Source organism: Pteropus alecto, unplaced genomic scaffold, assembly GCF_000325575.1.
Source record: "Pteropus alecto unplaced genomic scaffold, ASM32557v1 scaffold71, whole genome shotgun sequence".
Lineage (NCBI taxonomy): Eukaryota > Metazoa > Chordata > Mammalia > Chiroptera > Pteropodidae > Pteropus > Pteropus alecto.
The window spans coordinates 19,281,813-19,297,255 of record NW_006433024.1 but is presented as its reverse complement, the minus strand read 5'-3'; the positions used below and the strand labels follow the sequence as shown (position 1 = coordinate 19,297,255).

Genomic DNA, 15,443 nt, shown 5'->3' with positions numbered 1-15,443 from the left:
GCTAATGAGGAAATCAAGATCAAGAGAAAGAAAGCACCTACTCAGGGTCACGCAGTGAGCGGGGAATGCGGAAGGAGGGGTTCTTCGCCGCTCTGGGGTCGAAAAGATGCGGGGCACCTTCTCCTTCTTGTCCTCTCACTTATTCCGCTCTGTCTACCCACTCTCCCCCCAACCCTGGGAAGCCCTCTCTGTAGAGCGCAGGCCTCCTCAGCCCCGGCAGGACCCCTCGTTCCCACCGTAGCCACACCCAGCTCTCCTTCCAGTTCACACACAAAAAGTTCAGATTTCAGACTGATGGAAATTATTGGGGGTGGGGAGCAGTAAATCTATAAACAGCAGGGGGTCGTGGGTCGTCCTTCTGAGGGGGATAGGGTTCTACTGGGGATGAGCGGTCTATAGAGGCCTCCTCAGCCCCGGCAGGACCCCTCGTTCCCACCGTAGCCACACCCAGCTCTCCTTCCAGTTCACACACAAAAAGTTCAGATTTCAGACTGATGGAAATTATTGGGGGTGGGGAGCAGTAAATCTATAAACAGCAGGGGGTCGTGGGTCGTCCTTCTGAGGGGGATAGGGTTCTACTGGGGATGAGCGGTCTATAGAGGTGCCTTTCCAGGCAACCGGGGTGTGGGGGGGGGGCGGAGGGGAATGGGAAGCCAGAGAAGGAAATACTGCATTATGATTTGTTTCCCTCCTCGTTAAAGAGTTTTTCCTACACTCATGCCAACATAAGCTCCTTCTGAGCTGCCACGCGCAGCCAGCGCCGGCTCCACTATCTTGGAGGAGAAGACCGGGGCTCTCCAGCGCGGACTCTCCCTTCCCCCACCGCCCGCTCGTCTGCAGCCCCTCCCTAAGCCGGTCTCTATCGCCGGCGCTTTAAATTTACAGTAGGACCCGGGACCTGCCCGCTGGGCGCAGCCCACTGGAGGTTAAAACACCGTGCACTTGGGGCCGCCCCGCGCCCAAAGCTGGCCTGCTCATTGGCGGAACCTGCGGAGCTCCTGGCCAATGGGAGGAAGCTGCGAGAAGCCTGCTACAGCCTCGGCGGCTGCGGGACGGGGCGGGAGGAGGGCAGGGCTCTCGTGGCTGAGGTTCGGGGGTCCAACAGACGGTCCCGGGACAGGAAGGGCAGGGTATACGGGATCTGGCCTTGTGCCCCCTTCTGCGCCTGGGGCGGAGGCAGAAATGATCGTCCGGGTAGGCCCGGAGGTCCTACGGTGTCCTAAGACATGTATCAGTAGCATGGCCTCGACCCCGTACTGCAAGCAGCGGGAAGTGGAGAGAGAGGATCTCCTTGGACGCCCCGGCTCCAGAGTGAGGCCGGGCCCCAAATCTTGCAGCTTTTTCTGCTCAGCAACTTCTGCCCCTTCACTAATAACTCTACCACGGGGCGCATTGTTGGGGCAGCGGGATCTCGGTCCCTAGTGGGGGTGGGGGGAGACTACCCCCAGTAGGACTATCTGAAGCTTCCCTCGTTCCCTCCCCTAATTCCTCCAGTGGGGTCAATGCAGAGAGGGAAAATCTCTGGAGGTGCAGCTGTCTGCCAAGGATGTGTGTGAGAGAAAGGGTCTCCCTCTGACCTGAGGTGGCTCAGAGAGTCCCCTTCCTTCCCTCACGCCCCTAGCCCCTCGACGCCTGCACCCCCATCTCTGATTTCTGCCCCTCCCCTGACCCAGGCTTATTCAGTCTCTGCTTGGGGAAAGGAGGGAGGAGACCAGAGTAGGTCTGGGTGGAGCCGTGGGGTAAGGAGTCGGGGTAGGGGGGGTGGGGGGGGTGTTTTTTTGGGGTCGGGGAATCCCGGCCAGGACATTCCTTCTGAGACAGTGAGCTCTAGGGAGAGATGGGAGAAGAGTCTTCTTACACTTCTCTCTTCCCTTCCCTCCTAGGCTGGGTCCCCACTCTTCACCCCCTCCCCCCCATATGCACACTGACCCATACATTCCTGGATGGTTACTTGCCTCGTGGTCACTAGAAAATTGCCCCCATTACAAGCTAAAGGGCCATCAGTGTGAGTCACTGCTATGCCCAGCGTACGTGTGTGTGTGTGTGTGTGTGTGTGTGTGGTGGGTAGGGTCAAGAGAGCACCGAGGGGCTTGGGGAAGGGGAGGTGGGCCCCAGATATACAGTTGTCAGATAGGCCCTTCTTGTCCTTAAGTGTCACCACCCAGGCATTGGGGGTTGCCTTCTCAGAGCTAGACTTGAAGGCTGTCCTGTGAAGGGGAAAGGCCCTGGACTCAGAGTCAGGTGACCCCAGGGGCAGGTGGCGTTTCCTCTCCAGGCCTCAGTTTCCTGTCTATAATAATCTGTGCTCCTATTGAGGCGAGGTGGCAGGCGATGAGGGAAACTAATCCTCAGAAAGTGGGCTCTTTTCCGCTGCCCTGGACTCTCTGGGGGAGTAGGAAGGGATGGAGCCAGTTCTCCCTGTCCCAGGAACCAGCCCCTCCCTGAGCCTTCCTGGCAGGGCCTGGGGCTTAAGGGGAGCACATTGTTCCAAGCTCCGACCTCACTCATCCCCCATTCCCCACAGGCCCAGGGAAGGCGGCTGCTGAGGTTTCACATTTTCTCTCTACTGAACTATTCACCACAGAGCCCAAGTCCAAATAAGCAGAAATGCTTCTGTGTGTGTGTGTGTGTGTGTGTGTGTGTGTGCGCGTGTGTGCGTGCCCATGTACACATGCTATACAGACATGGGCTGTGAGGTTCCTACCTACACAGGGAAACATCACCCAATGTAAGATCCACACCCATGGACACAGACAGTTCCATATATAGCCTGGCATAGGTGCTAATGCACATTTAGGGACTCACACAGGCAGACACAGGCAGGCACTAACACAGACCTAATGTGGGCACACTCCTCAGATGTGATCAGACAGACACAAGCTCCCACATGTACACACATGTGCGGTCACCCCAGACACGGTCACAGATGTGGACATGCACACTCTCACATGAACACCCGCAAAATCTCACACGACCACAGAACTAAATGTTGACTGTGCCAAGCCACGTGCCCGAGATGGCTGAATCATGTGACCCCCAGCAAGGGAGTTTTGGGAGTCTCAGGCTTGCCTGGGGCTGAGATAGTGCGGGCTGGGACTGGAGGAAGGGGTAATGTGAGGACTGAGCTTTTCTGTGCATGTGCGCTCGAGAAAGGAAGGGAGAGAGGGAAGGGCAGGTTGGCACCCACCAGAGATTGCTTCTGTGCAGAGCAGGGTCCTGGGGGAGGGTGTGCATTTTCTCCAGCACCCAGCCCTTTTAGTCTGGCTTTCTAGTTCCCCCTTCCGACACTGGTAACCCTTTCCTGGCCAGGACGTGAATCCCTCAGTGAAGTGGAGAGCTGGCCTGCAGGTTCCCGCCCAGCCCCTGGCGTCTTCTGACCAGGCAGCCCGCGGTGCCGTTGCCCAACCTGGCGTGGATGCCAGGTACTGTGTGGGCAGGAGGAAGCGATGGCAGTGAGTGCCCCCGCCCAGGGCTGGGATTAGCTGTGATTGGCACCACTAAGGGCACAGCAGCCCACGGTTTGGCTGTTGGAGATGTTGGTCTATAGGCAGTGGCCAGAGGATCCCTATGAGACAGCTCAGGACACTGAAGACAAAGTGCCAGGGCTGGCGCTGAGGGCCTCTGGAGAGGAGAAGGGCATCCCATCACATCCGTTTATTTATTACTTTCACATTTGTTCAGTATTTACTGAGTACCTATTGTGTGCCCAGCCCTGTGGATACAGAGATAAACAAAGCCCAGTTCATGCTCACAGAAGGTTTCTGACTAGGGGTGTGACTCCCCCATTTATGAAGGTATGTCTAAGGCTTGAACTCTGATCTGTCTCCTGAGCATTCTCCACCTTGCATCAAGAGATATAACACAAATATGACTATGGGACTCCTTTGCTCAATATCCATTGATGACTCCCTACTGCTCTTAGGATGGTTTTCCAGTTCCTTAGTGTAGCTTGAAATGATCCAGCCATGTTGTCCTTATGTCTTGATATGTCCAATTCTCATCTGTATCCCTAAAGTCTCGCATCGGTCCCAGGACATTGTAGATATTCAGATGTTTGCTGACTGACTGGCTGACTGAATGAGTGGCTAAATGAAGGAATGCGCCAGTGAGCTAACGAACTGAGGCCTTTTTTCTGCAGCTGAGCCTCCAAGAATGACTGCCCTGAATTCCACTCTGGTGCCAGCTTGCTCTCGCTCCAGGCAGAGTTTCCATGCGCCTGGACTCCTTCCCTCGGCTCCTCCTTATTGGGGCTTGTTGTACCCATTCTCCAGGTTTTTCTTCCTCAAGGCCTTTTTGTTCTTAAGCCCCAGCTAGACCAGGTACATGGGAACCACAGCCCCCTACTCAGCACTGGAGGAGCTGCCCCAGGCTTAGGCCAGGTCCGAGAATATAAACAGAGCCCAGTGGCCAACCGGCTGAACTGTTCTCCCAGCCCTTGGCCAGCTGGAAGGCCCTCCTTGGCTGGAGCCTGCCACCGGGCTCTGGCTGGAATTCCCTTGGCCTGTTGCCTCTCCTCAGTTCACTCAGCATTCAAGCTTTGGCTTCCTCAGCGTCCTGGCCTGTCTGAGTTGTCCTCAGGTTTTATTTTTGGAAGAAGCTCATTCTCTCTCCTTATTTACTCCCTTCTTTTAGGGAAGGTGTGGGACCCCTGGGCTCGGCTGGGGATCAGGCTGTGACTCCAGCCCCTGGGGTCTGGACCTTTATGGGGACTTCCAAAGACTCCTGCCCCATCTGATGCTTCACAGTCAGATGCCTCTGCCCTCCTTCCCCCACTCAGTGTGTGACTAATGCCTGCCTCTGCCCTTCTTGAAGATCCCCACGATAGCCAAAAGAAATCGTTACGACTTTAGAGCTCAAAGGAATTCTAGCATCATTAGGTCCATTTCCTTTTATTTGCAGAGGCAGTGTAGTTCAATGGTTATGAGTGAGGGAGATAGACAGACCCGGTCTTAATCCTGGCTCGGCTACCTATTATGTAGCCTTGGGCGCATTACTTAACCTCTTTAAGCCTCAGTCTCAGCTATAAAATGGGGGCTCTTATATCTACCCTACCAGGTTGCTGTGAGGATGAAAGGAGATAACCTTTGTAAAGAGCTTTATACAATGCAGGACACATAGGAGGCTCTCATTAAATGTAGCTATTATTATTACAGAGAGGAGAACTGAGAGCCAAGGAAGGGAGTGGACTTGCCCAGGATCACACAGCTCAAGGTAAGCAGTCATTTCCAGAGTCTTTCCTCTGTCTCTATCTCCCTTCCAAGGAGAAGGGAAGGGGCTGGCATCTGCCCAAAGGAGGAGTCTCCCTGAGCCAGTCGCATGGGCAAACTCCTGGGTCTCCCAGGTCTGTCTCCTACCACCAGCCCAGGCCCTCCTCTGGGGCAGGCATTTCTACTGCTGCCCCAGGGCCTTCTTTCTTGTTCACTGAGGGTGAGGGGTTCAGGGAAGAGAACCCAGTACTTAGCCCCAAGGTGGACCCCAGACCAGTAGGACTCAGAGGAGGGGGAAAACGCTGGGTCCTGACATCACAGAGCAGAGAATCTGGAGCCACAGCCATGCAGGCCAGCTGGGGCCCTTCCAGCACGTCCAGATGTCTCAGGAATGTGCTGAGCTGGGAACTACCTCGCTCCGTTCCTCACCACCCCCAACCCCTCATCCCCTCATATGCTTGCTCAAGCACTGCCTTCACCACTACCCCTCCCCCTTTCTAGCCTTCCTCTTTCATCTCTCCCTGGGAGGGCCTCAGTCCACTGTCCCTCTGATACTTTGCCACAGTCTACCTCCCTCTCAGACTTCCGAAGGGGTCACTGAAGGCAGGAGCCCTTCCCCTTCTGCAGACCCCATGGGCTGACCATGTGGGGTGGGGGGAAATGGGAGCCTGAGCTAACTGGGAGGGGAAAGTTCTGAGCAGATAGTACATGCCAGATCCCAAATGTGGAACTGATTTGCAGCCCTGGGAGAGAAAGGGGTGAAGGCTTTAGGGCGGCAGAGGGCAGGGCTGGGCTTCTTCTCTGGGAGGATGATGAAAGGCACTCTGGGCATCTAGTCCCAGCTGACGGGTGGGAGGGCCAAGGAGGTGAGGTGCCAGGCTGGGCTGGGCTCAGAAGGAGGGCTCAAATCCTTCTAGCCCCCTGGGGCCAATAGGGGTATGCTTTGCCTAATAGTGGAGGGTCCTGAGCTATAGGAGGGGTAGGGGAATCCCATTAGTCTCCCAGGGTTGGACCAGGAGGAAGGACATGGTTCAGGGCAGGGCTCTCAGCATGAAGAGGGACAGCCTGTCCCTCTGCAAAGGCGGAGTTGCCTTAGACCTCCCCAGGTCAGCCTGGCCTGAGTGCTGGGGATGAAAGAGCCAGAAGGGAACTGGTACTCCTGGCCCAGTGTGAAAGTCACATCAGGGCAGAGGGTGGAAGTCAGCTGCTGCCTTGGGCTGCTCTGGGCGCAGGGAGGGCTCACAATTCTATATTCTTTCAAGGAGAGTCTTTCATCATCCAGACAGGCTGACAGCTGACAACCCCCTAATGGACTCTAGCTCTCCCAACACTAAGACAGTTCAGAGTTGCTGGGACCACCACTATGTCTAGCTCAGAACTGTCACTGGCTGCCTCCTGCCTGTTGATAAAACTCCCAGCTCTTACGTACTGCATTCAAGGTCTGTTGTAAAAGGACCTTGACTTAACACTATAGCTGGAGCCACTCATCTTTGTCTTCCCTTCGGCCTGGTTGAATGAGTACTCCCAGCTCCTCGAACCTGCTGTGAGCTCCACTGTTGCAGGACCTTTGCTCGTACCTTTCCTTGTGCCTGGATGCCCTTGCCCTTTATCTTATTCCAACTCCTATCATCCTATAAGGCCCAATTCGAATGCCACTTCCTCCAGGAAGCCTTCCTTGATCACCCAACTGGAAGTGTCCTCTCCCTCTTGTACCGCTATAGCACTTATAGACTGTTAGGTCACTGGCTAATATCATGCCTTGAACTCTAATTATGCACAATGGGACCCATATCTCATTCTAAACTTGAACGTCCTTGAGGGTAGGATATAGGATAGAGTTCATCTACAGGGCCTCACACAGGGCCTAATAGTAATGATATGCCTAATAGTAATGCCTAATAGTAATGATAATAATAATGGCTAATATTTTTGTCCTAGGCTCTATTCTAGCTCCTTCCATATAGTATCTATCTCATTTAAGTTTCAGAAGATTAGGTAGGTACTATTAGTGACCCCCTTAGTGGTTGAGAAAACTAAGGCACAGAGAAGTTAAGTAGCTTACCCAGGTTCATTCAGTTAGCAAGAGGTTGCGCCAGGATTTAAACCCAAGCTCTGATTGCAGACTTTGTGCTCTTAAGCACACACAACAACAATGGTTGTTGAAGGAATGGTTGATATCTTGCTGCCCTATCCTAATACCTAGTATAGTACTAAAAACAAAGTATGGGCCCCCTACCTACTCCATGCACTGGGTCCTCACTAGGGCCCTGGTTTTGCTTATCCCTGGCCATCCCTCTCCTGATGCCCAGAAAGACAGAGCCCTGAGAAGGGGCTCAGCATCTCTTGGCTTTGTCTAAAAGAGTTTTCAAGCTCCAGAGAAGTCACGTAGATAAGAAAATAAAGTTCCTATAATCAGGGCTCAGCACAGGGATGGAGAAGGTGGGACATCCTTCCAAGGGCTTTCCAGTGCTGGGACCTTCCTTTCAGGTAATGAAAGCAACAATTAGTATAAAAGCAGCAACAACTATTGTTTAGAGAGGATTTACTATGTGCCACACACTGTGCTAGGCTTTTTACAAGAGTTATCTAATTGAATTTTCATCAGAACCCTATGTTCTACAATCACTCCTACTTTATGGAGGAGGAAAATAAGCTGGGAGAGGTGAAGGCACCTGTCCAAGCTCACGCAGATGACAAACTGTGAGAGCCAGGATTTGCTCCTGGGTCTGAGCAACTGAAAGTGACCATTAATGGCCATGCCACCCCACCTCAGATAAGGCTCAGCTCCCCAGTTCTTGTGTAGGTATCTGCCATTTGACCTGTGGACTCGCTGTCTAGTCAGGTCGAATCTGGGAGTAGACGCCAGGTCTCAAGACATTCCTGTTCAGGATCTGCCCAGGGTGGGTGGATTCAGGGTCTACAGCTCACTTCTTCCGACTCATGCGGCTTTGAGACACCAAGATATTCAAAGGTGGGTCTATTTTTTCAGCTGGGCAGTGGAGATCCAGGTGTCCATTTTCTTCTGCTTTATAATTCATATGCATGCATTATATATATTCTTTTATGGGAACAATCTATTTCATAATAGAAAAGGCCATCATGGTAAAGTGAGGGCAGATGTGGGATTTAGGTTAATATTCACTATTTAAATAAGTAAGTAAGTAAGTAAGTAAGTAAGTAAGTAAATAAATAAATAAATAAACTTCACTTAAAAAAGAAAATGCCATCAAAGCTGGAAGTGTGGCAGTGTCCTTTCTTCCATGATCCGTCCACCTATTCCATTCATCCATTCATCACCCTCACCATTTCTTCGTTCCTTAGATCCATCCAGCCAGCCATCCAATAAATAAACATTTCCTGAGCACTCAGTCACTATAGCTATAACTAGCCAATAGACAAAAATAACTGCCTGACACTCTCTGCCCTCAAAGAATTCTCAGTCCAGTTCGGCAGTGAGGAAGCTAAGGCCCAGAAAGAGGAAGTGATTTTCCCAAGGTCACACAGCGAGTTAGGGCAACGAAGGGAGGAGAGGTGAGGACATTCCAGGCAGAGGGGAAGCGGAACACATGGGCAAAGGCTTGGGCCTGTCTGCCTCTGCAGCAATCCCTTCAATCGCTGCTTTAGAACTGCCTCCCGGCTCTCCTCAAGGGCCTGAAGAGCCTGTCTTACTCCACTGCTGCTTTCATTTTTGTTACTCTTTTGGAAGGGGAAGAGGCGGACAGCTGCTGCTGTCCAGCTGTTATGTCGGACCACGGAGCCCAGCCCAGATGTGTCAGCCTCTCGGTGATGGGTGAAGTGGCTCCTGGGCCAAAAGCCAAGGGCCAAGGAGGCTGCAGTGAGGGCTCTGTCCCAGGAGAGTTGGGAGAGGAGGCACATTGAACTCAGTAGCAGGGAAGCCGATTATTGCTGCAGCTGTCCAGTTGGCCGTGTGGATGATATGGTGTGTTGAGGTCATAGGATCAAGATCTTTGACAGTCCAAGGAAATCAATACTTTTAGCATGTTTTCGCTGATGATCAGAGTTGTGGGCCGTATCTTGCCTCTCCCAGCTTCTTCTGAACCAGGTACCCCCACCCCTACCTTCTCCCCAGTCCTGGTCAAGTGTCCTGCCACTTACTCCGGCTTCCCTTAGTCTGCTCAAGGGGGTTACATAGTGTTCCAGCCAGAGCAATGCTCATAGTCTTGACTATAACTCCACCCAAATCTTCCTCCTCCATCCTGCCCCCTGGAGTGCTGAGACTTCCAGAAGAACAGCCTGTTCTCCAGCATCTGGAGCTGGTTTCTTGAGGGAGGTTCGAGGGCAAGCCAGGCCCTAGAGAGGGGTGCTCTGGGAGGGCCTCAGTACCAAGACTTACGGGGGGCACATGAAATGGGGAGGGAAGCCACAAAACAGGGTGTTCTTCATCTTCCTCTCTCCTAGCACAGTAGCCAGGCCAGATGTCAACGGACCCTCCTGGGGAGTCCTGGGAGCTGCAGAGAGCAAAGGTCTGAGTTCCCAGGTGGGCTAGGGAGCAGCATCCCAGAGTGAGCATGAGGAGAGGGCACTGGATGGGATGTGGGGCCTCTCCTCTCACTGGCCAGGCAACCTGCTGGCTCTGCTTCTAACACTCTAGGTGACCACGGTGCCCCAAGGGTAGAAGTGGGTAAGGATGAAGGTGGGACCCTTCTTATATCTGATATCCCAAACTTTCCTTCCTCTAGAGAGCAAAGTTCACACCAATACAAGAACAGAAGAGAAAATGGTTCTGTCCCTTCTTTGACTCACTCCAGCCCCAAGAACAAAATGAAGATGTCCCCTCCTCTCTAATTCTCAGTTTTTCATCTGCACAGGGGACAACGATGCCTCAATAAAAGGGACATAGCTTTAGCTCTTTTTTTTTGAAATGCTTTCCAGTAATTCCTTTTCCAATAAGGATGGGGACATTGGGGAGGGAGGGTGCAGAGGTCGCCTCCTCTGTGAAACCTTCCGTGATCTCCAGCTCAGCTGGCTGCTCCTCCTCAGGCTCCCACAATACTCCATCGTGGTGCCTCTTCTCTTTCCTTCTCTGTCTCTCTCATTTAGCTGCGAGTGGCCAGAGGTTACTATGTCTAGTGACTGGCATAGGTGCTCCTTCGGTGCCCAGTTATTAAAGGACAAGATGTGTGTACCGAGGAACAACCAAATGAATCCCCAGCTGGTCCAGGGAAGCCAGAGGGACCTCAGAGTGGATCAGGGCACAGACAGCATCTTTCTGGGATCCAGCATCCCCATTACCCTCAGGGCCAGGCCCAGAACCTCAGGGTCCCTTCCGGAATTATCAGTATGCTTCTTGAACACTCAGGCCTGTCTTTTAAAAAAAAAACATTCTCTCCTTTCCCTTACAGGGATTGCCCCAGTCTGAAGTAGTTTTCTCTACAAACACAGTAAATCTTTGAAATGGAGCAAAGTCCACTACAGTGTGACTAAGCCTTGGCTTTTGTCCTATGCCTGGGGCCCATCTCGAATAAAGGTGGGCAAAACTCTTATCTGTGGGGTTGATAAAGAATTGACTGCTTCATGCTCCTCGGGAACTTTCTCAGTTTGGTCTGCTACAGGCAGTAAGTTTTCACAATCTTTACTTTTGTGCTTTTTCTGATAGTACAGATTCACTAAAAATATTGTTTTTCATTGATCCTATAATACCATAACTCCATATTTTACATGATTGAAAATTGGGACTTGGCTTATTGCTTTACGGTGGAATTTTACTATATTATGCACTATTTTGTATCATGGTACTGTGCTAGTTTTCTGGCAATGAACAAAACTGACATGATGTCTGTTCTCACGGAATGCGATTTTTCACGGAGGAAATGGACAATAAATCAATACAATAACTGCAGACTTAGATAAGGGCTATGAAGAAACCAAAGGACTGAAACAGGAAATTACAGAGGGTCCCACCTGAGGTGGTTGGGGAGCCTTCTTTAAAGAGGTGACATTTGAGCTGAGGAAGATGAGATGGAGAGAACGGAAGGGAAAGCTCGCTAGATGTCAGGAACAACATGTGCAAAGGCCCTGAGGCAGGACTGAAAAAGACTTAGTTTGAAGTTGGTGATGGTGTGGATCCAGGAGTCTCAAAGCAACCCGAACAAGAAGAAACTGGGAAAAATGGAAGCCAATGCTAAAGTCTGAGGCCTACGCCGCAAAGTCAAATCTACTGTGGTTCAGTCAGCTCTAGGCTGTCCTGGACCAGGGGCTTGTGGGGGGCTATGCCACACACAGGATGGGGATGGCTCAAGGCAATGACAGCGCATTGGAAAGCATGGAGAGCTCTTCCTGAATTTTAGAAACAGTGCAGCCTGCAGGACTCCGATGGCTGGAAGTAGATGAGCTTAAGCACACTTTTTCCTCCCCCCTATAAAATGTGGGGTCTGGCCTGGGCTTCCTTTCATTCATTCAGCAATGGTTGGTTGAGGCCTATTCTGTGCCAAGCACTGTGTGTGGCACTGATGATATAGCAGCGGACAAGACAAATAAACCCCTGTTCTCAAGGAACTCATATCCTAGTAGGGGAAGCAAAAACAAAATTAAACCCCCCTGCCCCAAACAAACTCAAAGCTTTAGAGGAGGAAGAGGTAGGTATCCAGGGAGATTCTCTCTTCCTGAATAGGAGCCCTGAGATTTGGTCTCCTCCATTAGTTTTTCTCCATTAGTTCTTTTCTAGTAGATTCTACTCTGAGACCAGAGTGCCTTGGCCCTTGGGTCCTCTTTCCTGTTGGTGAGAATTTAAAGAGAAACATGCATGAGCACACACACTCACGCCCTTCCCCATTTAAAGGCTGTGAAAGGCCCACACACAGACATAGGAACACTTAAACTTGCATACTTCTCTAATCTCCCTAAATCCCCCCAAGCCTGGGGTGGTGATGATGGTGGTTCTCTGCTTCCCCATTCAGCTCAGGAGAAGCCAGTCTTGGGGCTGGTGAGCAGTGATCAAACTTAGCCCTCACACCTGCTTTCTCCTGGGCTGGTCCCTGGGTTCCTATCATTCCTATACCTGGCCTCCTGCTGGGAGGTATATGAGTGTGCTGGGCAAACATCCTCAAAGCTTCCTGCTGCTCCCCTCTGAGACAACAGAACTCTTCCTCTTCCTCCTCTCCACACCCTCCCAGCTGGGGCTTCTCTGGGATCTAAAGCCATTTTTCCTCTAGAGAAACCAGAGTCATCCTTTCCCCTTAGCTAGAAGAACGAGGCAAGAAGCACACAGACCTAGTCTCTATCTGGAGACATGACCTGTTCTCCCTCTGGTCCTTTATCCCAGTTCCTAGAGCAACAGATCCTCTCATACTGCCTGGGAGCTGAAGAATCACAGGGTACAGGGAAGAAGGCTCTAGAGCGGCCATGTGGGGAACTGTAGGAGAGTGGGGTGGGGAGGGGAGGAGAGGCTCCCACATCTGGCAGGAAGGTCACCCCTTCTGAGGGGTTCTCTGAGAATCACATAGACAAGATTGCAACAGCACGAAGATATCTCCACAGAAGGAAAAATAAAGTACCTCGGGCCATTTCCAAGCACACTTGACTTTGCTTACTTATTCTCCTGTCTCTGTCCAAGAGAATACGTGTTTCTTACATAGTAGTGTTCAGAGTGAGCATACTTTTTGATGTTTGCTTTTTGCACAGAGCAACAGAGCACATGCGACTTTATGGCCTTTATCTGGATTTTTCAGAAAGATAGTGAATACCCTACTCTTTATCTTCCAGACTGAGAAACACACAGACTCCATCCCTTTTGATCTTTAACCCTGGAAATATTTTCCTATCCTCATGCAGAAGGAAGAGGGAGTTGGGGTTGGGGTTGGCATGGGGTCCCAGCTGGAAGAGACCTTACACGTCTAAATGGAAGCACCAGAGAAGGAAAGTGACTTGCTCAAAGTCACACAGCAACCCCTACCTGAGTAGTCCTTACTGCCACCCTATCTAGTCTCTGGAGCAAGTCAACTATGAAAACTTACCTGCCAGGCCTCACCCTACATTAATCTTTAATTAAGTTTGTTACTAAGTCTCTACAATAACACTATGGGGAAGGTTCTATATCCCCATTTTCAGATGAGGAAACCAAGGCCCAGAGGAAGAAAAGTTGCTTGTCTGAACTGCCCAGCTGGTTGGTAGCAGAAGTGCAACTAGAACCAAATTTCCCGATTCCCAGCCCAGGAGTTCATTCTCTCTCCTCTTAGAAATCCTTTCCTCTCCCCTGCCTGGCCTGGCCTGGCCTAGGCCCCGGGTCAAGAACTTCCCCAGCAGGGATTTCCCTAACCCGTCCCAGTGCTGGATACCACTGTCTGATCATGCCTCCTTTCCTGCTCTGGACTAAGGCCCAGATGAGCAGCTGGGATGCAAGGCTGAATGGAGCAGCAGGAAGAGGCTGTAGGCGGCAGAGTTCATTCAGAAGAAAGGCCAACTGAGAGCTGCTGAGGGTGAGGGAACCTCACATCAGATCTCCACAAAGCCCCTTGTCTGCAAGGGTACAAGCTCCAACAACCCCCCTCCCTCTGACCAGTATCAGTTATCAATTCCAGGAGGGGCGTGTGGAACCCAGATCCCTGTCACTTTATTCCTAGGATCTGTGCCAGGCCATCCTGAGAAAGACCTGATCCAACTTTTGCCCATTTTATAGACAAAGAAACTGAGGCCCAGAGCCAGGTGGCATGGCCCAGGCTCACAGTGGGAGGCAAGACTAGAACCCAGCTCTCCCCACAACCAGTTCAAGCCCTCTTCCCTCCTCCACTTGGCCTGTCTGCTGGAGTGTGCTCCCTGTGACTGGGACCAGGAGCCTTCCTCAGAGAGCATGGTGACCAGGCTCTGCTGCCTAATGAAGGACAAGGAGACCTCATACCCATGCTTCCCTGACTTAGGTTCCTATCCCTTGGCTGGTTTCAGTCTAGTGACCAGGGACAGCTAGGTGGAAGTCCAAGATAGCCAATCCTTTAAGTCTATGCACTTGGCTCTTGTCTGGCCAAGTTTATATTAGTTCCAGTAGGTAGAAGTCAGCAAGTAGAGACTCTTGAGATGATATTTGGATGTGTGTGTGTGTGTGTGTGTGTGTGTGTGTGTGTGTGTGTGTGTGCGCGCGCGCGCGCGCGCGCGTACGCACCCAGACTGGTGGGTCACTGCATGGGGGGATCCTATGAGATTCCCCAAGCTGCCCACATTTCAACCGGGAAGGCCCTTCTGAACCCAAATATATTTTCCCAGTTACTGAGCCCATGCCCCTCCCTCGGCTGAGCCTGAGAGAGGGAGGGAAGGAAGAAGAGAGAGAAGCCACGTTTCCTTAGGGAGGGAAGGGAAGAAAGAAGACAAATCCAGAGACAGGGACAGTCAAGGAAAGAGAGACAAAGTCAGTGAGACATGAGGGACAGAGAAATAGACCTCGAGACCCAGAGATGGGGAGAAAGTCCTTCCTCCTCTTGAGCGATCGCCCCGTGCTGCTCTGACCAGCTGAGCGTCAGGTTCCTCGCTGCGGGGATCTCAGGTCTGACTTTGGGGTAGCCGCAGTGGCACCCCTAAGTTTAAGGGTCTGACTTGGAACCTGAGTCTGGCTCTGCCTCCCACCCCCGAGGGGCGTCGGGTGTCTGGCCCTCGGAACACTTCCCTGTGCGCCTCCCAGCGGAGAACCAGCTGCAGGTCCACTATGCGCCCGACCTGGTTCTGGAAGCCCGGGTTGGGGCAAAATTGGTGTCTCCAGCTCACATCTGAGAATCGGATAGCTCCAACGCCTCGACGTCCCCTTTCCCCAGAAGGCGGGGGCCACTGCGTCCACCGATGGACCCCCCAGGAACGGCGCGCACTGGCGCAAGCTCAGAGGCTCGGGTCTAGGCTCAGGGACTAGGGAGGTGTCGAGGGATCTAGTCACCAAATCTCAGAGTTCTAAGCACGTGTCCCTTCGGGGGACCCTGCAGTGAGCCCCTTCCTCCGCTTCTGCCCAGTGACATGTAGCCCCATCTTTCGGGGCTCAGGCAAGCGTCAAAGAGGGGCGCGGAGTGGTGGAAGGGGGACGCAGACCCTTCATCTTACCGCATTGTTGAGGAAATCCGACTCGTTCAGATCCCCCAGGTCCAGGAAGCTGGATCCGGGGAACAGCCTGTCGGCCGGGAAGGGTTCTAAGACGGCGTCCATCGCGGCTGGCTCCGGAGACCCCCTTCGGCTGGGCTTCCCTTACTCCAGGGCGGCGGCGCGCCGGGCCCAGAGCTCCTGCCTGAGCTCTGGCAAGCGGGCGGG

General features: G+C 52.4%; 1 protein-coding gene and 1 long non-coding RNA gene across 3 annotated transcripts in view; one reads left to right on the top strand and one right to left on the bottom strand.

Annotated features, from left to right (window-relative positions):
* The window catches only part of CREB3L1 (cAMP responsive element binding protein 3 like 1), a 33,458-nt gene extending 18,021 nt beyond the window's left edge, over positions 1-15,437 (bottom strand). For both annotated transcript variants that reach the window (XM_006908072.3, XM_015586455.2), the window contains exon 1: positions 15,240-15,437. In XM_006908072.3, coding sequence (XP_006908134.1) covers positions 15,240-15,341 — 102 coding nt within the window. In that variant the 5' untranslated portion in view covers positions 15,342-15,437. The remainder of the gene's footprint in view (positions 1-15,239) is intronic.
* On the top strand, positions 1,801-10,073 carry LOC112476601. The gene is made up of 2 exons (XR_003045148.1): positions 1,801-5,211; positions 9,908-10,073. It is a non-coding gene; the product is annotated as an uncharacterized LOC112476601 (long non-coding RNA).
* Positions 15,438-15,443: the final 6 nt, after the last annotated feature.